Consider the following 25128-nt stretch of genomic DNA (forward strand, 5'->3'; position numbering starts at 1 on the left):
ATCTTCCCATCCTTATTCTCTTGGCTCCAGCCAAACCCGGATGAAGGCAGGGATCATGAACGTCACCATGGTAGATAACAGAAAGCAAGAACCCCTAACAGCGGGTGACCAAGTGAGAAGAGATGGGTGTGTCAGAAACTCGAATGGCAAACGCTGTCCTAAGTCTTTGGAACATTTGTGTGCACGTATTGGGGAGACATCTGTGTGTACGTATTGGGGCACACACGTGTGTGTATGTATTGGGGCACACACGTGTGTGTATTGGGGACACATGCATGTACTGGGGACACATCTGTGTGTATGTATTGGGGCACACACGTGTGTGTATTGGGGACACGTGTGTATGTATTGGGGACATGTGTTTGTATCGAGGCACACACATGTGTGTGTGGGGGGGGGAACATATGTACACCTGTGTGTGTGTAACGTGCTTTACAAGGCTTAAGGAGTTCCATAATTGTTAGCTATCATTACCACCGCCATTGCTGGCAGAACTGAGATCCAGGATAGAATGAAGGGCTGAATAGAAGGTGACATTTAATATGGATAAATGTAAATTTCTGCACTTAAGTTAAAAAACAAACAAACCCAAAATGCCTGAGATGGGGCTAGAGAAGAGTTCATCTGACAAAGATCTGGGAGGGTTAGTGGACCACAAGCTCAGTATGTATCCAGAAGGTGCCAATGGGAGTCCATTAGAATGTAAGCCCCTTGTGGGCAGGGATTGGTTTTGGTTCTTGTCTTTTTTGAGTCTTTTGTGCTTAGCAAGAAGCAAATAGAAAGTGCTTAATAAATGCTTATTCATTGGTTCATTTGTGAGACCTTCAGCTGCATTAGCATCAGAGTGTAGGAAGCGAGGGTCCTGTTACTAATTAGATATCATCACTACGATAAATCAGGAGACCAGAATACTGAATGGTGGGACAGACAAGCACGTGGTGGGAGGACATCCAGAAGGGAGCAGGCAGGAAGAAGCCAAGAGACCAAGCCTTGTGAGAACTCGGAGGGAACCGGGAGCATTTAGCCTAGAGATGAAAGGTGTGAGGTGGGGAGGGGGTAGAGTGTTCCTAACTAGACACGAGGGGTGGACAGTGAGGAGAGCACTCTCAGCTGGTGGTGGTGTCCCCAGGCCCCGGAAATCTTCCAGGAGAGACCAGACGACCCCTCTGGAGAGTGCAGCAAACAGAGAGTCTTGCTCAGGTCCAGGTGGGACCAGAAGGTCCTGCAGAACCTTCCAGATGCAGGGACAGTAGACTCATCATCCCCTTTACAAGGGTCCTCACCCTTCTCCTTCAGGATCTGTCCTTACGATGTTCCCTTTGTTGGAAATCCACACCCCACACCCCCACCCCACCCAGGCTTCACCCAGCCACCTGGCTCTCATGAAACCTTCCCTGATTCCCCATTATTCCACATACTTCAGGCTGCCCAGTTCCTTCTATCAGCCCAGAGAAGGAACGACCCAAGGGACCCCAATTCCCCACCCTGAATTTGCCAATTTCACACGAATTTTGCCATGTGTTATGTATTTTATGAAACAAAAAAGGTATTTAAAATATACATGGGTGGCAAGGAGAGGCAGGCACCAACAGACACGTTTGTGGACCTGGCTTGTCCCAGTATCTTCCCAAAAGGCTCTGTATTCTAAACCTGAAGCCATAGGAAGATGACCAGAGGAGCGGCAGGTGGATGTGCAGCCCAAGCCAGGGCTGTCCCCTCCCCGGGAAGGTCAGAACATGCGTGGGTGGTCATGCGATCCTGTGTCACATCCACAGTTCCTCAGACACGTGATCCCCACGACTGAAGAGGCTGGTTGGTGGCTGAGCCTGAGGTCTCGGGGACTGGTCCTTTACACTGGGGAGAGATGCCCTGTTCCTCCAGTTTTGTGGTTTCATCTTGAGGCATGTCCAAGCTGTTGGCTTTGGTAGCAGAAGCAAGCAGGGGCTTCATCACCAACCCAACCTCTTAGAGGGTCCCACAAGCCATGAAACCCTGAGAGAGGAGCTGACTAGACCCTCTTCCTTGGGTATTTCACCAAAAGGCCTGATTTGGGCCTGGGGAACCCGTGTCCGACTGTTCTCCCCAGAAGATGCCTGCAGTCTGGGGGGCCTGGGCTTGGGGACTTTTCTGCATCTCCACAAGCAACAGAAGGGGAAGCAGATAGAGCCCCCTCTGTAGAAGGGGCAATGGCATGCTGGGGAGGGGGCCTGGAAGGAGCATCTTTCTACTGCACAAACGTGACCTAGTGACAGGGCCCTGGGCACTGCCCACATTTCCACCCCAAGGCGAGTCCCAGAGCACTTGGGCCTGCTCTGAGGGCATCCTCTTGGGTACTATGGATTAATAATGGCTTCCACATCCCACCAGGCCACGCTTTTTCCCGATTGTCCTATATCGTTGATAGCAGAAATCTTCTGGTTCTTGAATTCAGCAGCCAGTGGATGCCATCCTTGGTGGCTGAAGGCTAGCTGCCTCTCCGTAGTCCTTGGGAAGTGGTACGGGTGGGAGGGGGAATGCTTGGGGTGTCTGGGTCCCCTCATGCCCATGCAGTGAAAAGTTTCTCACACTTATTAAAGGACAGGGTGTGGGCAGGGAGAAAGGCAGAAGTGCAGTGTGGGGGGAAGTCCACCCGGCTTGCTCTTTATAAATCAGGAACTCCCCCCTCCCCCATTGCATCTGCCACTGGAAGGACCAGGAATGGCTGACGCGGTGGGAAGGGGAAAGGCAGAGGGGAGACTTCTGTACACAGTAAATACAGCAGTATCCCTTTGGTTGGGGTGGACACGGTCCACACATGGAAAGATCAGACCCGCCCTGCCACCCCACCTGGCCCATCTAACGTCCCAGACCTTAGCCTCTGCCATCTCTCCCTCCTCCTCCAGATGTCCTAGGTCCTGCTCACTGTCCTGGTGGCCCTGGGCTCAGGGTTTGGGGCTGGGTGAGAGAGACGTCATTGCCGATTGCGGCTGCCCAGCTTCCTCCGGTCTTTATTTTGACTGCGTTGGGTGTCATCCATCTTGTGGACCCGGAAACACTCCTTGAGATTCTGGGATCGGATCTTGGGGTTCATAATCTCCTCCACCATGGAGCTTGGGAACCAGCCTCTTTCTTGGTCGTGAAGGCGCTCCCCAAAAATCCAACCTATGGGGTTGGGAGGAAGACAGCAAGAGGAAAGGGAAAAAAAGCAATGAGTTTTTAATGAAAACCTAGGGAATTTGGGGCAAAAGAAAGCCAAATGGGCTCTTTTGCAGCCCAGCTATGGGGAGGGATAGAAGGAAAATTGGCTTTGGAATGAGAAGACCCGGGTTTGTGTCTAGGCCCCGCATGCTGGCTGTGAAACTCAGTTTCCTCATTTTAAAGGTGTGGATTGCACTCCCAATGTGGGCAGCAAATATCCCAGGAGGAGTTAGTGTGTTGTAAGTCAAGGGAGCCCTGAACTCCAAGGACCTGGGTTCAAATCTGGCCTCTGACACTTACTACATGTGTGACCATGGGCGAGTCCCCATGGGCCTTAGTTTCCTCATCTGTAAATGAGATTTGCCTGAGAGGTCTTTGAGTCAGCTCCCTCCCAACCTGGGCTTTCCTGCCCAAATTTCCTCATTTATAAAATTAGGATCCAGTGATCTCCAGGCCCCACAGTAGAAACTCTTCATAACCTTAATTAACAATGAAAATAAAAGCAAAAAAGCCAAGGGATAAAAGCAGTGCAAAGAGTAAAACAAGCAAGTCAAATCCTATGGGTCTCTGATAGAAGATCGTCATGATGATGGTTTTATGCTATTGCATGAGGTGGCCAGCAGAGGGTGCTGCTGACCAAGAAATACCAGCCGCAGGGAGGGCTTGAGTGGGAAAGACCTCAGAGGCCATGAGACCAAGCTGGCAAATGATCCCTGGCCTCTGCTTGGAGACCTCCAGGCACGGGAAGCTCACTGTCTACCAGGGTGGCCTATTCCACATGGGAATGGCTGTCAGACAACATTCCCTGTCCAAAAATCCCCTCTATGACGGTCGGGACTTTGACAGAAGACATCTGGAGGGGTGACTGCTATCTCCGGAGAATATCAGACCCGGAAGGGATGTTAGAGACCGTCCAGCCCAACCCTGTCATTTTACAGATAGGAAAACAGGCTCAGAGGAAAGTGACTCGGCCAAGGTCACAAAGCACTTCATGGTTCTCTGAGCTTAAAACAAAATCTCCCCAAGGCTCAGCCCACACTCATGCCCAGGCAGGAAGATGGCAGGAAGGGAAGAGGAAGAGGGGAGAGGGAGGAGGAAGGAGAAAACTAAGCAGTCTTACCTGTTGAAAAACGGAGGAGTAATTTAATTCAACAAGCATTTATTCAAAGACTCGTGGCCCCAGGGCTGGAGGGGGCTCAGAGGCAGGACCCTTGTTTTCTAGGGGAGCAGTTTGCCAGGGGATACACGGCCAGCGAGTAGCAGAGCAGGATGTCATCGACATTGGTGTTAGTGACAAAATCAACTCCCTGCTTTACGAAAAAAAGCCTAGAGGACATCGACCTCAGTCTGAGTCAGGGGCAGGTGGCGCAGCCCCAAAAGCCAGCGGGCCTGGGGCTGCCCTGAGAGAAGCCGGGGGTAGGGCAGTGATCCTCCCCTGGCACTCTGCCCTGGGCAGAACACACCTGGAGTAGGGGGTCAGTTCTGGGGCCCCATTTTAGAAAGGACATTGATAAGCGTGGAGGGTGTTCAGGGAAGAGCAAGCGGGAAGGGTTCAGGCCCTGGGTCAGTCCCAGACAAAGCTGGTCAAGGAACCTAAGGCAAGGAGGTACTCCAAGACACACACACTTCCCCAGAGGCAGCTTCCTTACTTTCCCCATACAACTGAATTGACACCATGCCTGGGTGTCACCTCCCCCTGGTGCCAGAGAGACACAGTGGAGGTGGTGACGTGTGAGGCCAGTATAACTGGACTGAGAGGTTACAAAGATACACCCTCGGACTCCAGTCTCCTTTTTCAGCCTTATCACACATCACTCACCTCCTGCACTCAAAGTTCCCACCAAATGGGCCCTACCTGTACCTACATTCTGTCATCTCCCACCTTCAGGACTTTGCACAGGCTATGCCTGCCTCCCATCTGGAACATTCTCCTTCCTAACCTCCATTTCTTGGAGTCCCTGGCTTCCTTCAAGACTTAGCACAGGGGCAACTAGGTGGCACAGTGAGTACAGCACCGGCCCTGGAGTCAGGAGGACCTGAGTTCAAATCCGGCCTCAGACATTTGACACACTTAGTAGCTGTGTGACCTTGGGCAAGTCACTTAACCCCAATTGCCCCGCCTTACCCCCTAAAAAAAGAAAGACAGCACAGGCTCCACCTTCCACAGGAAGCCTTGCCTGATGCCTTCCCCTCCACAATTACTACAGGGTATTTGACTATCCAAAGCAAGGGCTATTTGTATGTAGCTTATCTATATTTATAAATGTATGTGTCACCTCCTCAGATAGAATGTCAGCTCCTGGAAGGAAGGCACTGTCTTGCTTACTTTGTATTCTTAGCCCCCACTAGGCACCTAAATGCTTATGGATGGAACTGGCGACTCCCTGGTCCCCTGCTGAAATCCCCCCTTCTCTTTCTTCTTAAAGTCTCCTAGAGTACTTTCCTATCAATCAATCAACAAGCATTAATAACCACACTAATATTTAACTTGCAATTCTCTATAATATATAATTAGTATGTAGTCATACATAACACATGATAATATGATACATTATCCGTATAACAGAAATATGATCATTTCCGATTTCCTTTTCCTCTACACCAAGGCCTGTGCAGACCACTGAGGATACAATGACAAACGTGAAACCCTTCCGGCCCTCAGGGGGCTGAGAGTCTGTCTCACTCTTCTCATTTGTGTCTGCTTCATTTCCACCTTTCTCCCAGAAGAAAATAAATTCCTTGGCTATAAAGACAATTTATTTTTAAAATGTTTGTCTTCCCAACCCCAAGCTTGGACCCTAACATGGGGAGAAAGAAATGGAAGACAAATTGTGCCCCCAGAATTCGTGGCACAGTGGCTATGTGAGAGCTGGCCTTACTGGCAGAAGACCCGGGTTTGAATCCTGCTTCTGAAACACCCTGGCTCTTTGAGCCTGGGAAGGGCATTGGACCCTTCAGCGGCCCAGGCCGCTGAGAGCAGGGGCCGATCTGCATTGAGGAAGGGAATTCCCACACTAGAAGTTCCCTACATCAATGGAAGCAAGGACCCAGACCTCATTTCAAACAAAAATCAGCTGGTCAAGCCCGTGAAAGTGAAGCAGCAGCAGACGCAGAAGGAAGTGGCCTCTCTCTGCACCGGGGCCGGGATCAGGGTCATCTATGGACACGAGGCTGGCAAGTTAGGAGACCCAGCACTGTCTTGCATGATGCCAAGAGGCAGTATTGCTGAGTGGATAGAACGTTGGCCTTAGAGGTGGGAAGACGTGGGTTCAAATCCTCCCTCAGATGTTCACTAGTGTGACCCCAGGGCAAGCCCTGTAACCTCTCCAGGCCTCAGCTTCCTCCATATGTAAAACAGGGATCACTGGCCCCCCAAGGGCTGGCATGGGGCTCAAAAGAGAGAAAGGCTGTAACCTGCAGGTGCTGGAGAAACATTGGGGTCTTTATTTTAGGCGACAGCTGACCCCCGGCCCCAGTGTCCTGCTGTCAATCAGAGAGGGGTGGGGTCATCTGAGTCACTGAGGTGATAGCCAGGGGCACACTTTCAGACAGTAAGGAGATGGATGGGTGGTATAGACATGTGATGTGGGCAGTGTAGACATGGGGTGTGGGTGGTATAGACATGTGCTGTGGCAGTGTAGACAGACCTGGGGGCAATCTCCAGGCTGGCATAGCACTCACCGTCTTCAGTCTTTTCAAGGATGTTCAGAATGTCGGCCAGCTCCAGGGACAGCTCGTCCGGCTGCTGAGCCACGTAGGGGTGGACGCACTGCACCTGGGGACAGTCTGTTGGGGGAAGGGCAGAGAGAAGACAGGCTTTTATCTGGAATGTTTGCGGTGGCCTTTGGAACCCCGAGCAGAGCCAGCTTCTGGGAAGGGACAGGTGGAGGGAGGGTCAAGGACAGTCTCCAGCCCAGTAAAATGGGTAGAAATGGGAAACTCTGGTTGTGGGTGCAGGCTGAGCCAAGAGTGTTCTTCCGGCTGCTGCATGAAGGGAAATGCTATCTTGGGGTCAATTATGGAGGCAGTTTGTTTTGTGGTAGGAAGGCAGGGCAATTGGGGTTAAGTGACTTGCCCAAGGTCACACAGCTAGTAAGTGTGTCAAGTGTCTGAGGCCGGATTTGAACTCAGGTCCTCCTGACTCCAGGGCCGGTGCTGTACTTACTACGCCACCTAGCTGCCCCTTATGGAGGCAGTTTGAAGGACCTCCCCTCCCCCAAGGCCACACAGCCGTGATGTGAACACAGGCCCTCCTTAACAAGCACGCTGTGAGGCCCCGGGGAATGAGCCCTGGTTCTGGAGTCAGAGGCTCTGGGTTCAAATGCCATCTGTTATTTACCACCTCTGCGATGACCTTGGGCAGCTCAAACGTCCTGGGCCTCCGTTTACTCATCGATAAAATGAGGAGGTCGGATGAGGTAACCCCCAAAATCTACACCCCACGATCAGACTGAGCCTCAGTTTCTCAATGTGTAAAATGAGCTTCTTAGATGACCTCAGAGGTACTTCTAATTTTAAGGCTGTTTCTGTGTTGTTGGTGCTCGGCCTGTCTGACTCTTCACGAACCTGAAGCCCACACTGGCAAAGATACTGGAGTGGTTTGTAACTTCCTTCTCCAGGGCAAACAGGGGTAAAGTGACTTACCCAGGGTCACACACTCTCTGGGTTCTTACACATTTCATGAGCTTCGTGAAGGGCCTTGACCCCAGAGCAGACAACCCAAGTGGGAGGCCAGCCTCCAGAGCCGGCCTGACCCTGGCTCACGTGAGGTCCACTCGGCCCCACCTCAGCTCTTTGCCACTGAAGTTCAAGAGCTACATTTTATACCTTGAGACTTCCAGGTATTGGACATTTCTTATTTATTCCTTCTTTCGCCCAAACATCTATGAAAGCATTTTTAGTTCAAGGCCTTAAAGAGGATGTTAAGACTTTTTTTTTATGGTCCAGACCAGTGACTTCACTCAAATGGTGTAGGTACCTCCTGGGGAAGAAGCTTCCTCTACCCATGCAGATGGACCCCTGCTCTGATCCTTCTGGCCTGAGAAAGCAGCCAGGGTCACTGAGGGGGAGGGATCTGCTCAGACTCTAGTGGGAAGACTCGAACTCGGGTCTTCTGCCCCTAAAGCCAGTTCTGCCTCATGACTAAGCCTTCAGTCCAACACAAGACCAAAGCTCCAGAATGTGGCCAGACAGCCTGATCCTATAAAGAGGCTTTGGGAGCCCTTTGTCTCCTGAAATATTGTCTGAATCTCAGACAAGCAAGAGCACATAGAATGCCTTACGCTAAGTTGGGGATGCTTAGCCCAGCATCTATGAAATGTTGGCTTTTGGTATTTTGACAAATGAATATCAATATAACTGGTTTCCTTTGTAATCCCATGTATTTTGATTTATACACTTTAGCATGAGTCAGGAAGAGTTCTGCAGACTTGACGAGGCTGCCAAAGGGGTCCATTACACACAAAAAGGTGAGCCCTGATCTGAAGCGGGGGACTATGGGTGTGGAAAGCTGCATACTACTGTTAGACATCATCACTTTGTGGGGTGATATCTCTTTGATACAAGGGAAGACACTTGGTAGGAAAAAGGTGGCAGGCTGTATCCAAGGACACCTGTGATGTAAAAATGAGGGGCATCAGTGTAACTTGAAGTGATGAATATATAAAGGCCTCCCTCTATGCATCCAAAGCCAAGCGCTTCAGCACAACTCGGGGTGCCCTCAGGGCCTATAACTCTCCACAGACACTCAGTTCCAAGACGGCGCCCGTAAGCCAAGCTTTCCATGGAAAGGATGCGGGGAGGAGCAGAAGCAGAGGGATTTCTGGGAATGCTCACCAAGCAGTCTCGATGTGAAGGAAACAAACTTTGTTCTCCGGTTTGGGGCCAGGGAGGTCATCCAGCGCTTCATCTCGCTCCTGAGGGCAAAAAGACACACCACGGCCAGCACGTTTACACAGGACGCCCCAGCTCTGGGGAGACCTAGGGACAGGGACCAGCTGGCCCTCCGCCCTGGCCCTGCCCCTGCGCCCTTCTCTCCGGGGCCAAACCTGGCTTTGTTTTGTCCTTCTGGGGCTGGCCAGGGACCTATGCCTCGCACCGCGGTGGGACCTATCCTCTTCAGTGTGTAATGGGGTGTAAAAATAACTGGAGACACAGATGGGTGCCCCACACAACACTCACTTCAGCTTCTGCCTGCGGCAATTGGTCAGCCACAGAACCCTGGAGGAGCTGCATCTAATGGCCGACCCAGGAAACAGCCCCCAGAAGAGTGGGGAGAAAGGAAGATCTGGGTTCAAACGCTGACCCTGCTACTTCCTCCGTGTGAGACCTTGGGGAGGTCACTCCATCTCTATGATCCTCAGTTTCCATCTCCATAAAACGGAGGGATTGGACTAGTTGGCCTCTGAGGTCCCTGTGAGGGGGCATATTCCATGATCTGCAGCCTAGATCCCAGCTTTGCCATCTGTGTTCTAGGTCCCTCCCAGCTTTGCCATTGCTGTTCCAGGTTCCTCCCGGCTTGCAATTTTGTGTTCCAGGTCCCTCCCAGCACGTACATTCTGCGTTCTAGGTCTCCCCCCCCGCTTGCCCCACTTTAGGTCTCCAGCTGCACATCTGTTCTAGGTTCCTCCCAGCTCGGATAGTCTGTATTCTGCCCCTTAAGTTTCCTCCTGGCTACAGCCTCCTCTATTCTAAGGCCCCTTCCAGTTGTGACATTCTCTATTCTAAGATTCCTCCAAGCTTGGTCATTTTGTGTTCTCAGCCTCTCCCAGCTCTGAATCCCAGAACAAGGTTCCACACTTTGCTCCAGGGTTGCTACTGGTGCTCATGGCTCACACTCATCACATTTGTGGGAAGGTGGAATTGGGGGGGTGGTGGTAAAAACAGGCCTGGGCTTCCCAGAATGGGTGTGGGTGCCCTGGCATCTGGGCAAAGTTGAACCAGGCATCCTGCTTTACCACAATGACTGACTCTTCAAGATGGCAAAGGCTTGGTGGGTGGAGCTGAGCCCAGCCTGTTGCCTCCTTGCCCCTAGATGCACATCTGGCTGCAGGTGATGAGGACAGCAGGGGAGGGGACTGGAGAGAGGAGAGCTGGGAGAGGTCTTTGAGGCCTCTAGCCCAATCCAGCTATTTACAGAGGAAGAAACCAGACTAACCCAAAGTCATACAGGTAGGAAGCGACAAAGCTGGGATTCGAATCCAAATCTGGCGCTCTTTGCACCACACTGAGAGGAAAGGCCAGTGAACCAGGTGGGCTCTTACCTAGGTTTGATTCAGTTCAGTTTGATTCTGTCCAATGAGCATTTATTAAGCACCTACCATTTGCCAGGCATTGTTTAGGCACTGGGGATAACAAAACAATCATAACTAGCACTCATCTAGTGTTTTTAAGGCTTACAAAGCACTTCACATAGATCTCATTTGGTCTCAAGGCCCCTGGGAAGTGGGGGCTACTATTACCCCCACTTTACAAATGAGGAAACTGAGGCTGAGTGACTTGGGTCCCTAAGTGAAAAGAGGTTAAATGTCTTGTTCCACGTCACACAAGCTAGTTAACGGTACTGACTGGCTTTGCATCCTGAGGCAGGCTTTGAATTCAGGTCTTCCCAAGTCCAGACTCAGCTGTCCCTTCCCTGTGTTATCTCATTTCCTACAAGAATGAAACAACCCCTGTGCTCAAGAAGCTTTGCTTCCCCTGGAGGAAACAGAGATAATTACAAAGTAATTGGGAGGGGGCAGGGCTAGTGCACTAGCTGGGGGGGGGGGGGGCTGATCACAAAAGGTGAGGTGGAACAGAAATTGAGCTTGGAAGTGAGCTATGGAGCCTAAGTCACAGAGTTGAAGGGAGATGGCATTCTGGCATGAGGTATAGCCAATGCAAAGACAAGGAGGTTGGAAATGGAACAATACTTAGGAGGAACAGCAAATGGGACAGTTTGGCTGGAACGTAGAGTGTGTGATGGAAGTTCAACAGGAAATTGGTTCTGAAGAATCCATGTGCTAGGATGAATAACCTTCAGGTAGGGTTGGAATGAGGGGGGAAAGACATTGAATGGGCACCCCTATCCCCTTACCATGCCACGATTATCTAACTACTTTTTCAACCTCAAGCACAACCTTCCACCTGCTCTGCTGGTCTTTAGGGGCCAGGGAGGATGGGAAGAGAAGAGGGTACAGCCAAAGAGAGAGAGGAGAGCAGAAACATCTCCTGAACTGGGCAAATCCCATTTCCCGAGGCCATTTCCTGCGTCACCGTGGGGCCTGTCTGGCGGACGAGATCTCTGAAGGGAAAGACGTTCGGGCGCGCAGGGAATGGCCGACGGGCCTTAGCACTCACTGGGACGAGGCCTTCAGCATGTACGTGGCTTCCCGATCATCTGCATTCTCAAGGAGCCTCAGGATGAAGACATTGGCCAAAGTCTGCCCTTGGTCCTCCAGCTCCTCCACCCGAAGGAGGCCACGGGGAGCCGAGTCAAACACTTGGTACTTATCCCTGGGGACAAGGAGTCAGGAAATAACAGCAATCATTCACTGTGGCAGTGCCTTTGCACAAGCTGGGCCTCCCTGCCTGGCCTGCCCTTCCTCTTCACCTCTGCCTCTTGGAATCCATGGCTTCCTTCAGGATTTAGCTCAAGAGTCACCCTCCATGAGAGGCCTTTCCTGATGTCCTCGGCTGCCTGCTGAGCACTCCCTCCCTCTGTAGCCACCTGTATTCTCTTGTATGTACATTCACATGCAGGCTCTTCGGGGGAGGGGCTCGGTTCCCTTTTGTCTATCCCCGGTGCCTGGCATGGAGACGCAGGTGCTTAATGATCGGCTGGCTGAGCGCTCATTAGCCTCCCCTTGGCCCAGCTGCTATGGAGCCTGGAACCCAGCTCAGCTTTCTGACAGCTTTAGTGGGGTGGGGTCCTGCCATTCCACCCTGGTCATGTCCCCTCACTTGCCCCTTTGCTCAAAACCTTTGTACCCCTAACACTGAGCACAATGCAGCTGAGTAGCTGGTTAACAAACACTTAATGCTTGTCAAAAAGGAAATGTGTTTTAGTCTGATGTGATTTCTTCTTTGTCAACCCTGAGTGGCTCCCAGCACTCACTCATTCCTCTTTCTATGTGCTCACAAGTCACTGGTTTAACCGTCTGTGGCACGGCTTTCCTGGGACGGATGTCGGGCTCGCCGGCCTAAGGCTTTCAGGATCTGCCTTCTTCCTCTGTTCATATTCTAGACTCACCCAGGAATTTGCCTGCAGATCACAAGCAGATCATTGAAAAGGAAGAGATAGATTTCTCTGAAAAGTTTTTTGGTCCGAAGGGTCCGGGATGTCTTGGGGCCCGACATCTGCTGTAGCTCTCCTTGTTTCAGCAGCCAGCGAGAGTGAGAGATAATGGGCACAGACTGAGAGAAAGAGACAAAGAACAAGAATATGTCAAGGGTCATGTCACAAACCCCTTCCATCATGGGAGGATGATGTCATTCTGGTAAGGTCCGCTGGGGCTGGTTTACAAAAAGTGACGCCACCTGTACGGATCATGGACTTAGGACTGGAAAGGACCTTAGGGGCCATTTTACAGGTCAGGAAACTGAGCCCTAGAGAGATGAAGTGAATTGATCCAAACTCAGGTTCTATGACTCCACGCTCCCTCGCTGCTTTCAGATGTCAAGGAAAGAACACCAGGCTTTGAAGCGTGCCAGGGCTACCTACTACCTTTGAGAACATGGACAGATCACTGAACATCTCTGCGGGTCAATTGCCTCCATCTGTACAATGGGGACAGCGCTACCTACAGCACTTCTGTGAGATGAAATGAAAAGCTTTTACAAAATTAAAAAGCATTTCCACAAACAAAATCACTGCAGCCTGAATGAAAAGAGAAGCAGCGAATTGGGACTGGGGGAGTGGAGGGGAAGCAAGGGGTTCTTTAAGACATCACATCAAAGCTAGCGCTCTGACTAGCGCTCTAAACTTCAGTTTAGTCTGATACGACGTAAGATGTTGAACGGAATTCACTTGAGATAGCCTTGACAGTCAGGGAGCAAGGCTGGTTAAATTAGAAGGTATTAATAATCAATCAATAAACATTTATTAAGGGCCTACTATGTGCCAGGCACTGTGCTAAGTGCTGGGGATACAAAAAGAAGCAACAGACAGTCCCTGCCCTCAAAGGGCTTATGATCTAATGGGGAAACAACATGCAGGCAAATATATGCAAAGCAAATTTTATTATTTATGCAGCGTTTGGGAGAGGGATATTGGAAGCAATCGAACCTTGATCTTAAATTCCATTTTCTTCTGAATACTAATCATCTGCTCTGTCCGACTCATCTTCCTGACACCTTCATTGCATGCTTTTACCACCTGGAAAAAAAAATGCCCACAGGGGTAAGGAGTCATAACAACCTTCAGTCAGTTGGGTTCTAACGTGTCAATCCATTCATTTCATGATAGAGGAGACCACCTGACAGCTGTGTGACCAACTAGAAGGAGCTGTTGGCTCTGATGCTGTAGCACACGGACTAAAAAACTTGGGAATTAAATGGCAATTGTGTCACTATCTTTTAAAACTTAATAGATGTTAAAAAAAACCAATTGTATGTCACAGAAGTCCATGCATTCATAAACAATTCTCTTTTTTGTCCTTCGTATATTGAGATGTTTGTGTTTGTTGATAATTGTTAAGTTCATGATAAAAAAGAAAACTAGACAAAATCCTAAGAGCTATTGCCACAAATGTCAATATTTGTCCTTCTTGAGATAAGAAGTTTCACCGGAAGGACAAGCAAGGACGATGAAAACAAAGGAGGGAATTTGGACCCTGTGCCTCAGATCCAGTGTGAGAGCCAAGTTAATTCCATGTCATTTCTGTAACATCCCCAGCCCCTTCCCTGGTAACTGGGGCTCTCACCAACCTCCATCTTGTTTATTTAGATGTAGGTTGTGCTTTCCCCTCCCTGTCTCCCCAGTAGAACAGTAAGCTTTTGGGGGAAAGAAAATGATTTGTTTTCATCTTTGTATTCTTGGTGCCTAACATGGAGCTTTGTATACAGCAGGTACTCAAGAGACATCTGTTGAACTGAAAATGTGTACTAGGCAACAAGAGCCTTGTAAAACTATGGCCTGACTCCTAGAACGATAAAATGTCGGGGCTGTGAAAGTTGATGACTTTAGAGACGCCAGGGCCCTTAAGTCATAGATGGAGTACATGAGGCCCAGAGAAGTGAAATGACTAGCAGTTTGGGGCATACCTCCCCTCTTGGTTCTCCTCCCATCTCTCTGACCACTCCTTTGCTAGATCCTCTTCCAGATCATACCCTCTAACCGTAGATATCCCATAGAGGTTTGTCTTGGGCTGTCTTCTCTTCTTTTATGCTCTCCCGTGATCTCACTAGCCCCCAGGGATTTAATTACCATCTTTGTGCTGATTCTCAAACCTGTACCGCCCTCATCTCTTTTGCTGACCTCCAGTCTCCCAACTCCAACTGCCTTCTGGCCATCTCAAACTGGAGATCCTGCAGACATCTTAAATTCAGCATAAACAAAACAGAATCCACTATCCTTCCCCCAACCCAAGCCCCTATCTTCCCTATTACTGTAGAGGGCATACCATCCTCCTCTCAGTCCCTCAGGTTCCCAGCCTAGGAGTCATCCTGGACGCCTCATCTCTCTCACCACAGCCTCCTCCCCATGTCCAAGCTGTTGCTAAGGCCTGTCCATGTCACACAGCAATAACTCTTTTTCACCTCTGTAACACCTCTTGTAGATTTCAACTCTGCACCATCTCTTGTCAATTTCACCTCTACAAATCTCTCCATGATTTCATCTCTAGTGGATTTCACCTCTGCAACATCTCTAGTGGATTTTACATCCACAACATTTCATCGGCAATTTCATCTATACAATCTCTCTTGTCAATTTCACCTCTACAAATCTCTCCATGATTTCATCTCTAGTGGATTTCACCTCTGCAACATCTCTAGTGGATTTTACATCCGCAACATTTCATCGGCAGTTTCATCTATACAATCTCTCTTGTCAATTTCACCTCCACAAAATCTCTCCTTAATTTCGCCTCTGCAACATCCCTGTAATACACTTTCCTCTGACACTGTCCCCACCTTGGTGAAGACCTTCATCACCTCACCCCTGGACTATTGCAACAGCTGCTGGAGTTGGGAGGGGGGGTGGTCCTGCTTGCCTCAGGCCTCTCCATGTATGATCTTATGTCTTATCACTTCAACCAGATGATCAAGTCCCTGGTGGATTGGAGTGGGGGGATGTTTGTATCTACTCCAGCACCTGGTACAATGCCATTCCTGTTTCTTCTTCAGAACTGATTGCATCAGCTGGGGTACTCTGGAGTAGAAATCCTCTCCACTGATGCAGTTAGCACCTCCCCTGTAATGCAGTCTTTAGAGAGCTGCCTGATAACTGGCATTTCTATGGTGCTTTAAAGTCTACAAAGTGATTTACATGTTATATCTTTTGATCCTCACTATGAGTTAGGGTTATTTCAAAAGATACATCTTATAGTTACACAGTTATATCAAAAGATAATATTATCTTTATTTTACAGATGAGAAAACTGGGGCTGAGAGAGGGTTAGTGAATTGCCCAGAGTCAAATAGGCAGCATTTGAACTAGGGTCTTCCCGACTCCAGGCATAGCACTTTTACAGCTAAAAGTCTGCAGGATTTTGAGCTAGTATGATCGTTAAGATCACCCCTGAGATGTTGAGAGATTTCTCTAGGATCACCTAGCCACTATGTGTTAAATGCAAAACTTGACCCCAGGTCTTCCTGACCCCAAGGTCAGCTTTCTACCCAATATACCATGTAGCCTGCTACCATGCGTATACAGTAGGCACTGTGCTCTGTTTGTTGGGTGAGTGAATGGGTGGATAGATGGATGGACCAGCAGATAACTCAACGGATGATTGAGTGAGTGGGTAAAGGTGAGGACAGTACACCAAGGCATAAAATACGTAGAACTTATATATACGTATAACTTCACTTCCATTCTCATACAACCTAGGATTTTTAAGAGAAGACAGAATGCTCTCCATTTTCCCTAGGAAGATAGAAAAGCTCAGCACAAACAGGAGGGAACACGTCTTATTTGGACCATGGAGGACTCCAGCATGGGCTGGGTCAGCTGAGGTTCACAGGATCCGCAGCCGCCATGACTGGGATGATGGTAACAGAGGTCGTGTTCCACCATGGTCTTCCCAGAGTTTCTAGGACTGAGGCGACCAGCCAACCAGCTTTTGCCAAATAGGCATTTCCAGACCTAGTAGTTAACTTAAACCGATCTCCTCCTCCAGTTATGTCTAGATGCCAAGAATACATACGCTATATACTTATATGAAACATACATACACCTTGGTGTAGTGGGTGGATACACTTGAAGCCAGGACCACCAGATTTCAAATCTCACCTGAGATGCTGACTAGCTATGTGACCGTGGGAGAGTCACATCGCCTCTGTCTGCCTTAGCTTCCTTACCGCGTTCTTGTCAGGGACAAATGAGATAATATACGTGAAGTACTTTGTAAATGACAAAGCGCTAGATCGATGTTAATTACAATTATTATTATTAGAATGCTGGACACTCATAGACACATGTTTGCACACAGGGACATAAACGCATGCCCACAGATGTATTCAAATGCCTTACACCTGACCCTCTCTGCATAGCCTACCTGGACAGACACACTAATACATGACACACACATACATCGTCTACAGGAACACATATACACACAAAACACATGTATAAGCCATTCATACACACACACGTGTACATCCCTTGTCTTCCCTCCCTGTCCCTGTCCCCAAGTCATCCTAGGTTGGCAAGAAGTAGGGAGACACTCCCTGGGAGATGCCCTAGCCCCTTGTCTTCTGGCTATGTGACTGCTCGCCCTGCTGGATGACAAGGAAATCAACCCCTCTGTTCCTTCGGATGAGATAGTGGCCTATGAAGCCTTGACTGCTGCTTTGCCTCCACATCCTATGGTCTCCCAGACCTGTCATCTGTAGCCTTACTGGCAGCCCTGCTGCAGCGCCCTCGTGGACTCTGCTTTGCTTCGTAGTCTCTGCCAATCAAGGTGCGAGTAATTTGTACACATGTGACGCCGGGTATAAGTCAGAAAAAATGTTTCAAGATCTAATAACGGCAGAGCTTCCCACAACGCATTTCCATGAACATTTTCTTAAAATGCATCTATAGTACATTAAGCATGACATCTCCTATCTAAGCTATACAGGAAACCAGTCTATGCACACACGCATGTGTATTTATTCATATATACATATACATTGTACACACACATGATACACACATAGTGAGCACTCATATCTATCAATGCGAGTGTGTGTGTGTGCGTGAGCGCGCACGCGCATGCGCGCGCGCATACACACACACACACACACACACACACACACACAGGGCTACATTCAGGAATTTTGTAACAAGATGCCAGAAGAAAGCTGGGGTGGGGGGCAACACTAAGTGGAATTGACAGTATGGAGGTCACACCTTTTCTCTTCCCACCAATACTACTGGCTGCCTAAGTTGTTAATCAGCAGAGGCCAGCCAGGGATGGTTTCCACCCTTTTCCCTTCCCTAGATGGCTCAATGCTGAGGTGTGTTTGTGGCCAGGGATACATAGTGATAATACTCTTCCTTGGCTTAGGGAGTGGCAGGGGATGGGGCTGACCCTCAGGCTGCTGCTTCCTTGCTTTTCGGAGGCTGGAGAGAGGGTGAGGGTGCTGAGGGTGCCCCAGTGGGGCCCCCCGTGTCCACCAGGCTTCCAGTCCTAGGAGAGGTGGCCCACCACCCAACAACCTCCTGGGCAAGGGCCCCCTTGCTTCCCCAGCTTCAAGGACAAGATCTGGACAGGAATGAGATTGTTCCCAGATCCTGGAGGGCCTCCTAGGGCAGAGCTCAGAAGGAGCTTCTTAAGAAAATGATTCTGGTGGGAAGAAAAGCCCAACCCACCCAAGCCATTTTGGATGAGAGGAAGCTTCTCAGCGGAAGCTAAAACAAAGATGTCCCCAGAGGAGAAGTCACCTCCAACTCAGGAATTTTAATCTGACCAGCTCAGGAATCCTTTAAGCTGAGAGCAGCTTCTCTACTGCAGCTACCTTCACAAGTGGAGGGACTGCCTGGGTGCCAGCACAGAGCACTGTGGGTGTGCTCCAAAAAAGATGGAGGCCTCTGGATGATGGTGCCAGGGCTCCCTGCCCTCCTGGCCAGGAGCAGACAGGAACAGCTCCAGGATCCCTCAATGCCATCTGTACAGCTGGTTCTGGGAGGATTCCACCTCAGGGTCTGGAGCACTGTCCCAGGAGAGGGGCCCGGGGCCAGGGTTAAGGTTAGGGTTACCCCCAATTGAGGGGCAAGAGGAGGGGTCTGGCTTGGAAGCAGAGAATGGAGAAGGGATCTTGGGGAGCTCCAGAGCAGCCCACGCACAGATTTACCATTTCTAGCTCCTTGTGGGCATCCAGGGCTGTGCATTCCCGTTCAGAGCTCTCTTCCACCCTCTTCAGAATATTCTGAGTGGGAGAAAAGATGGAGATGGAGTTAGGGATGAGTGGAACATTAGAAAGACCCCCCTACCCCACCTCCCTAAGCAGGACTCCCACGGGCCCCTTTTCATCTCATCTGGAGGCAAGGGCTCTGACCACTAACAGAGTCAGCACATGGCCTCAAATGGACGAGACAACCATTGTGCCAAGGCAAGATCCGTGGAGCCAGTGTCTATGCCAGGAAAGAGGGGGAAGGAAGGGGGAAAAGGGGAAAGGAAGGGGCAGAGGAGGGAGGAAAGGAAGAGGGAAAGGAAGGGGAAAAGGGGGGGAAAGGGGTGGGGAAGGGGGGAAGGAAGAGGGGAAGGTGGAAGGGATAAGGGAAGGGAGGGGGAAGGGAGGGGGAAGGAAGGGGGAAGGGAAGGGATGGAGGAAGGGAGGGGGAAGGGAAGAGGGAAAGGAAGGGGGAAAGGGAAGAGGGAAAGGAGGGGGAAGGGAGGGGGAAAGGAAGGGAAAGAGGCATCTGGAATAACTGGGGTGCGAAAACATTTAAAAAGCAAAGTCAAGGAGAAGAGGTGTGTGTAAGGGAAAGGGTATATAATGCAGATAGATAATGATACATGATCATGATGATAGAGAGACAGAATAGAGAGGGGAGGGGGAGAGCAGGAGAAAGAGGGAGGTAAAAGGAAGAGGAGTAGAAAGGGAGAGGGAGGGAGAAAAGAAAAGGATGGGGAGAGGACAGAGAAAAAGAGAGGAAGAAGAGGTGGGGGAGAAGGAGAAAAGGAGAGAGAAAGGAGAGGAGAGAAACAGGAGGAAAGAAAGGAGGGAAGAGAGAAAGGAAGGGACAAGAAGAGAGGAAGAAAGGAGAGGGGAGGGGGATAAGAGAGGGAGCTATGGGGAAAGGGAGAAGGGAGAGAAGGAGGGGAACAGATGAGAAGAGGAGCAAGTGCTCTCTCTTGGAGAATTCTCAGTTCTAAGCCGTTCTCTTGAGACAAGCTAATTGTTTATTTTGGGTACAGAAAGCGAGAGTGTTTTCTACTGTGGAATTGTCTCATTTGCTGCACACTTTTCCAAGAAAAGGAGGGAGACAAACATGTTAATCACAGTTTTGCTGATGGATGCATTCCATTTCCTGAGGCCCCTCCTCGCCCCCACCCTCGGCCCAAACGTTCAATCAGATTCACTCCTTCCTCTTTGACTCCCAATTCTCCCCCTCAGTCCAAGCCTGCTAATTATCCACTCCTACGTGCCTAGCTCATCAAGACCACCTGCTGGATTCCTGAACATGGCCTCGTTCATTCATGGGATCATAAAGCTGCGGCGTGGGCTGGAAGGGACCGCCGAGGACATGTGGTCCAATGACCCCATTTAACAGATAAAGTAACTGAGGCCCAGGGAGGGGTAGTGACTTTCTTGAGGTTACAAGAGCTGTCAGCAGCAATTCTGGGATTTGAACCCAGATCCTGAGATTTCAAAAGAATTAGGAGAGCTTGTTGAGATCAGGGAGCATCTTCCTTTTCTACTTGAGTTCTCTGTGCTTAGCACATGTAAGTGCTTCATTCGTTCATTAATTTATTTGCTCATTCATTCATTCATTCATTCATCCAAAAGCAGCGCACCTCACAGTCTCTGTCCCAGCTTCTAAGCTGATTCATTTTGACCAGGGCTTAGTGACTTGAACTTCCTAACTGTGAAATTGAGGGGGTGGGCCGGATGAACTCGATGGTCCCTTCCTTGGATCTGAATGGATGATCCTACGTAAGCTAAGAAAGGGACCAAGGTGATGGAATTTTGAAGTCAGAAGGCCTGGGTTCAAATCCCACCTTGGAGGCTTACTACTCTTGTGATTTGGGGGAAGCCACTGAACTTTGCTGGGCCTGGAAAACAAGAGGCCAGACTACATGGCCCCTGAGGACCCTCTTAGTGCTAGGAAAGAGACAGAAGCAGAAGCTAGGAGCTGCCTGGAACGTATCACAGAGAGCAATTCCCCAGGCAAGGGGACACAGAGGCAGGGGAGGAGGTGGGTCAGTCAGTTACCTGCACCAGTAACTTCAATCGCGTAATCCTTTGAAATGGCAGGATCAGGAAGGAGGAGAAGGGCAGGCCTTTGCACTTGGGGTCCAGCTCCAGCTGGGAGATCACTTCCCGGAAAGCGGCCTTCTCCTGCCTGGGGACGAACAGAGGGAGAACTTGTGGCAGAGACCTGACAAGATCTCACGGCCTGCTATGAATTCCCCCTCTCCTCACCCACCCGAGCCAGGACATCCATCTCGCCCTTTTGCAAACAGGATGGGGGAGCTCTCATCCTCATGGAGAAGTCCTCGAGGGTGTTACCACTAAAAGGGAGATGGGTTTTTATGGAGAGAGGAATGGAAAATAATTTTCAATGTACGTGTCTGCTTCCTAAAGTGCATCCACATGTGAACACGTATGGATGTCAGCAACATGTGTTGCGTGTGTGGGTGGCTGAGAATCGGGTGTGAGCCCAAGGCCATGAGTCAGAGGCTTAATTATACAGCTGGCAGGACAGGATCACTGCATCAAGGTGAGGCGGGGCCGAAGTCCTGGGAACAGGGCAGTGACTAAGGCCAGAATGACTAAGACAGTCCAAGCTGCTTCTGCCAGGGGGAGGGGTGGCACATCAGGTCCTTGGAGGGCGCCAGTGTATGCACATCTGAGGCATTGGCAAGGCTCGCCGGGCCCAGGGCTCAGGGGTGGGGCTCTTCCTGGGGTGACTAAGGTGCCAACACCGAACCAATGAATGAACATAATGGGGCAGGAGGTGGGAAGGGTTGGCTTATTCCAACATGCATATAGGCTGTGCTGAGAGCAGATGGGACCTACCTACCTACCAGAGCTGATTTAGACCAATATTCCATTCTTCTCCCCCTCCAAAAGATTTACTTCCCTAACTACATCTCACAGCATCATAGATGGAGACCTGAGACCTCAGTTCAGGTGTTCTTAACCTGGGATCCTTCACCTTTCCTTTAATTAAGGTTTTGAGACTGTGTTTCAGTAGACTGTGTTACTTTTGTAATCACGTATTTTTTATTTTATGCAGTGAAAAATCAGGATTCTGAGAAAGGCTGTTTAGGCTTCACCAGACTGACTGCCAAGGGGTTCCAGGACCCAATCAAACAAGGTGAAGGACTCTTGCCTTAGAGGTCCACAGTGTCTGGCTCATAGTAGGAGCTTTATCAGTGTTGGTGGATGGACTGACCTCCTCTACTTCCCTCATTTTATAAATGAGGAAACTGAGGCCTAGAGCAGGTAAGTGACTTGTCCAAGGTCACACAGGTAGGAGGCAGCAGATCCAAGGACTGAGCCCAGGTTCTCCCAGCAATTTATTCAGTTTAGGTGGAAGTTTTGACATGTAATTTTAAAAAAATTAACTATTTATACATTCTTTTCAAATGTCACATGCTCCAGGCTATTTATTCCAAGCCACTGTCAATGTATGGACAAGTCTTTGTATCAGCTGTGAATTTTGTTTGTGAAAAAGAGCTGGGGGGTCTTAGGGGCCCACAAGTTCAATATGAGCATGATACAGTAGCAAAGAAACTAGATGCCATCTTAGGGAGCGTGAAGCTTCCAGGAAGGGAGAGACAGTCATCCTGCACCATGCCCTGGCCAGATCCCTTCTGCCATGCTGTGTTCATTTCTGGCAGTAGGCAAACCAGAGTCTGTCCCAAGGAGGGCACCAGGGATGGTGAAGGGCCTCAAGACCAGGCCATATGGGGGCCAGTCGACAGAAGAGGAAAAGAAAAGGCTGAAAAAGGAAATAATGGCTGATTTCAAGCATTTGAGGGTCGCCGTGTGGGACAGGGATGGGGTAGAACCAGGAGTAATGTGTAGATGTTACGGAGAGGCAGATGAAGAGTCAAAGTGAGGAAGCACTTCTTAAAAATCAGAGCCATCTCAAAAAGGGGTGGGCTGCCTTGGGAGGTAGTGAGCTCACCATCTTTGAAGGTATTCAAACAAAGGCAGAACAACCACATGCTGCCAGCATGATGAGATGGCTATGGCGCTGTACTTGTAGTCAGAAAGGCCTGGGTTCAAATCTAATTTCTGGCATGTACTGTCTCTGACTTTCACCATACTTTACTATCTCTCGCTCCTCCTATCCAATATGCTGCCAATGCCTATTGATCTCCCCTAAGACACCCTTCACATACACCCCCTTCTCTCCTCTGGACTGCCCTGGTGGTGTAGGCCCTCATCATCTCACACCCTGATTACTGCAGCAGCCTGGGTGCGGGTGTGTGGGGGGGTCCTGCCTGCCTCCAGTCTCTGCCCCTTCAGCCCACCCTCTACGTGATTTTCCTAAAGCCCAGGTCCCACGTGGCACCCCTCTCACCCTCATCAACTGCCTCCGGTGGCTCCCTATTGCTCCCAGGATCAAACAGAAATCATCTGTTTGGTGTTCCAAGCCCCTTGTCGTGTCTCATCCTCCCCAGGCTTCTTCCCCCCAGTTTTCTCCCACCCCCGGGGCACCCCCCTCCTGGCTGTTCCACACATGAGTCACTCCGGTCTCTGGACTCCAGGCATGTCTGGCTGTGCCCCAGGCCTGGAATGCGCTGCCTCCGCTACACTACTCATATTCCCGACCCCTGGGCCACCACTTTCTACAGGAAGCCTCCCCCAGCCCCAATCCATTCCAACCTTCCCTCTGTTGGGTATTTCCAATATCCCCTGAGCAGACCTCCTTGGGATTTATTTGCTTCCACATTCTCTCCTATGGTAAATTGGAAGCTCCTTGAGGGCAGGGACTGTCCTTTGCTTTTCTTTCTATCCTAATGCTTGGCACACAGCAGGGGCTTAATAAATACTTGTTGACTGACTCACTGACTCCTAGCCGTGTGACCCTAAGCAAGTCTCTTCTCCCTGAGCCTGACATTCTTCAACTTTCAAACAAGGGGTAGGATTTGATGACCCCCCCAGGCTCCTTCCACCTACAGGTCCAAAATCCCCTGCACCTGCATTGTAATTTCCAGCTTCTCATCTCCGGAGGCCCTGTCCAGCTATGGCATTCCCCCCTCCTCATTCTTATTTTTAGACAGGGCTGTGGCTGCAGCAGGCTCAGAGCCAGGAAGACCTGGGCACAAGCCCCTCTCTGCCCTGCTGGACTGTGTGACCCTGGAAAGGTCACTTGGGAGCAACAACCTCAGACTGCAGGGAGGAGACAAGGTGACAGCCGGCCTGGGGCCGAGGCGGTGCTCTGGGGCTGAGGAAACCGGGGAGCCACCAGTCCTTCCCTTACCCCAGAATGGGAACCCCATCGGTTTCACTCCAACAGTTATCGATCCCTTAATAGGATGATGTTACTGAACCGTGGCTGGGCTTAACCCAACATGTGTGGATTCCTGAGCCTGCCCCGCCGATTCCCAGAAATTCTAACTTCCAAAGGCCAGAATAAGCTTGTGACAAATTCACTTAATGTCTCAGTCAGAGACTTCCTGAAGAAGCTTCGTGTTTAAAAAGAGGTCTCAGTGTTTGGGAAGGTGGGGCTGCCCAAGGCAGGGCTTCAGGGCAGGTCCCACCAATGGGGCTCAGAAGGGACTCCACTGAGAGCCCACTTCACCCGAAGTGACCCGATGGGGGAGGGCCAGAACACAGCTGGGAGATGGGGGGACCCAGGCCCTCATGGTGGCCGCCGGGAGCGTCTGGGAGGTGAACAGAGGCCCAGTCAGAGCTATTTCTGCCCCTTCCATCCCCAAACCAGCAGCGGTCTTGTCTGGCCTCCTGCTCTCTTGGTCAGGCCAGCCAAAGCTCCGAGGAGAGGGAGGAATGACCCCTCAGCCCCTCCCCTGCTCAGTCCTCATCCTCTTGGACTACCCTCTCTGCTGAAGGCTCTTCCCTGGGCCTGGGCCTTCCTGCTTTTCCTGCCTCCAGGGCTGATTTTCCTTAGTCTCCTTTGGTGGGCTACCTCCTTCAGATGCCCTCTTAACATGGGTATCTTCTAGGCTTCCCTCGATTCATATCTCTCAATCTCTGTCTCTTTTCTCTCTCTCTCTGATCTCTCTGTCTCTGTCTTTCTGTCTCTGTCTTCCTCTCTGTCTCTCTGTCTCTGTCTCTCTCTCTGTCTTTGTCTTCTCTGTCTCTGTCTTTCTGTCTCTCTGTGTCTTTGTCTTTCTGTCTTCTCTGTCTCTTCTCTCTCTGTGTCTCTGATCTCTCTGTCTCTGTCTCTGTCTTTCTGTGTCTGTCTTCTTCTCTGTCTCTGTCTTTCTGTCTCTGTCTTCCTCTTTCTCTTCTTCCTGTCTCTGATCTTTCTCTGTCTCTGATCTCTGTCTCTGTCTCTCTGTCTCGAATCTCTGTCTCTCTGTGTGTCTCTGTCTTTCTGTCTTCCTCTCTGTCTCTTCCCTCACTGTGTCTCTGATCTCTCTGTCTCTGTCTCTCTCTCTCTATCTTCACTTCCTCAGGAGCTAC

The 25128-nt window shown here is 50.2% G+C and overlaps 1 protein-coding gene across 1 annotated transcript in view; it reads right to left on the reverse strand.

Moving 5' to 3' along the window:
• Positions 1-1509: 1509 nt before the first annotated feature.
• Positions 1510-25128, reverse strand: part of NGEF (neuronal guanine nucleotide exchange factor) — a 79226-nt gene continuing 55607 nt past the window's right edge. The window contains exons 6-13 of the mRNA XM_036769332.1: positions 20737-20866; positions 18652-18726; positions 13442-13531; positions 12407-12570; positions 11515-11670; positions 9013-9092; positions 6859-6963; positions 1510-3141 (exon numbers count right to left, since the gene is read on the reverse strand). Of these exons, the coding sequence (XP_036625227.1) occupies positions 2951-3141; positions 6859-6963; positions 9013-9092; positions 11515-11670; positions 12407-12570; positions 13442-13531; positions 18652-18726; positions 20737-20866 (991 nt within the window). The 3' untranslated portion in view covers positions 1510-2950. The remainder of the gene's footprint in view (positions 3142-6858; positions 6964-9012; positions 9093-11514; positions 11671-12406; positions 12571-13441; positions 13532-18651; positions 18727-20736; positions 20867-25128) is intronic.

This window comes from Trichosurus vulpecula, chromosome 7, assembly GCF_011100635.1.
Source record: "Trichosurus vulpecula isolate mTriVul1 chromosome 7, mTriVul1.pri, whole genome shotgun sequence".
Classification (NCBI taxonomy): domain Eukaryota; kingdom Metazoa; phylum Chordata; class Mammalia; order Diprotodontia; family Phalangeridae; genus Trichosurus; species Trichosurus vulpecula.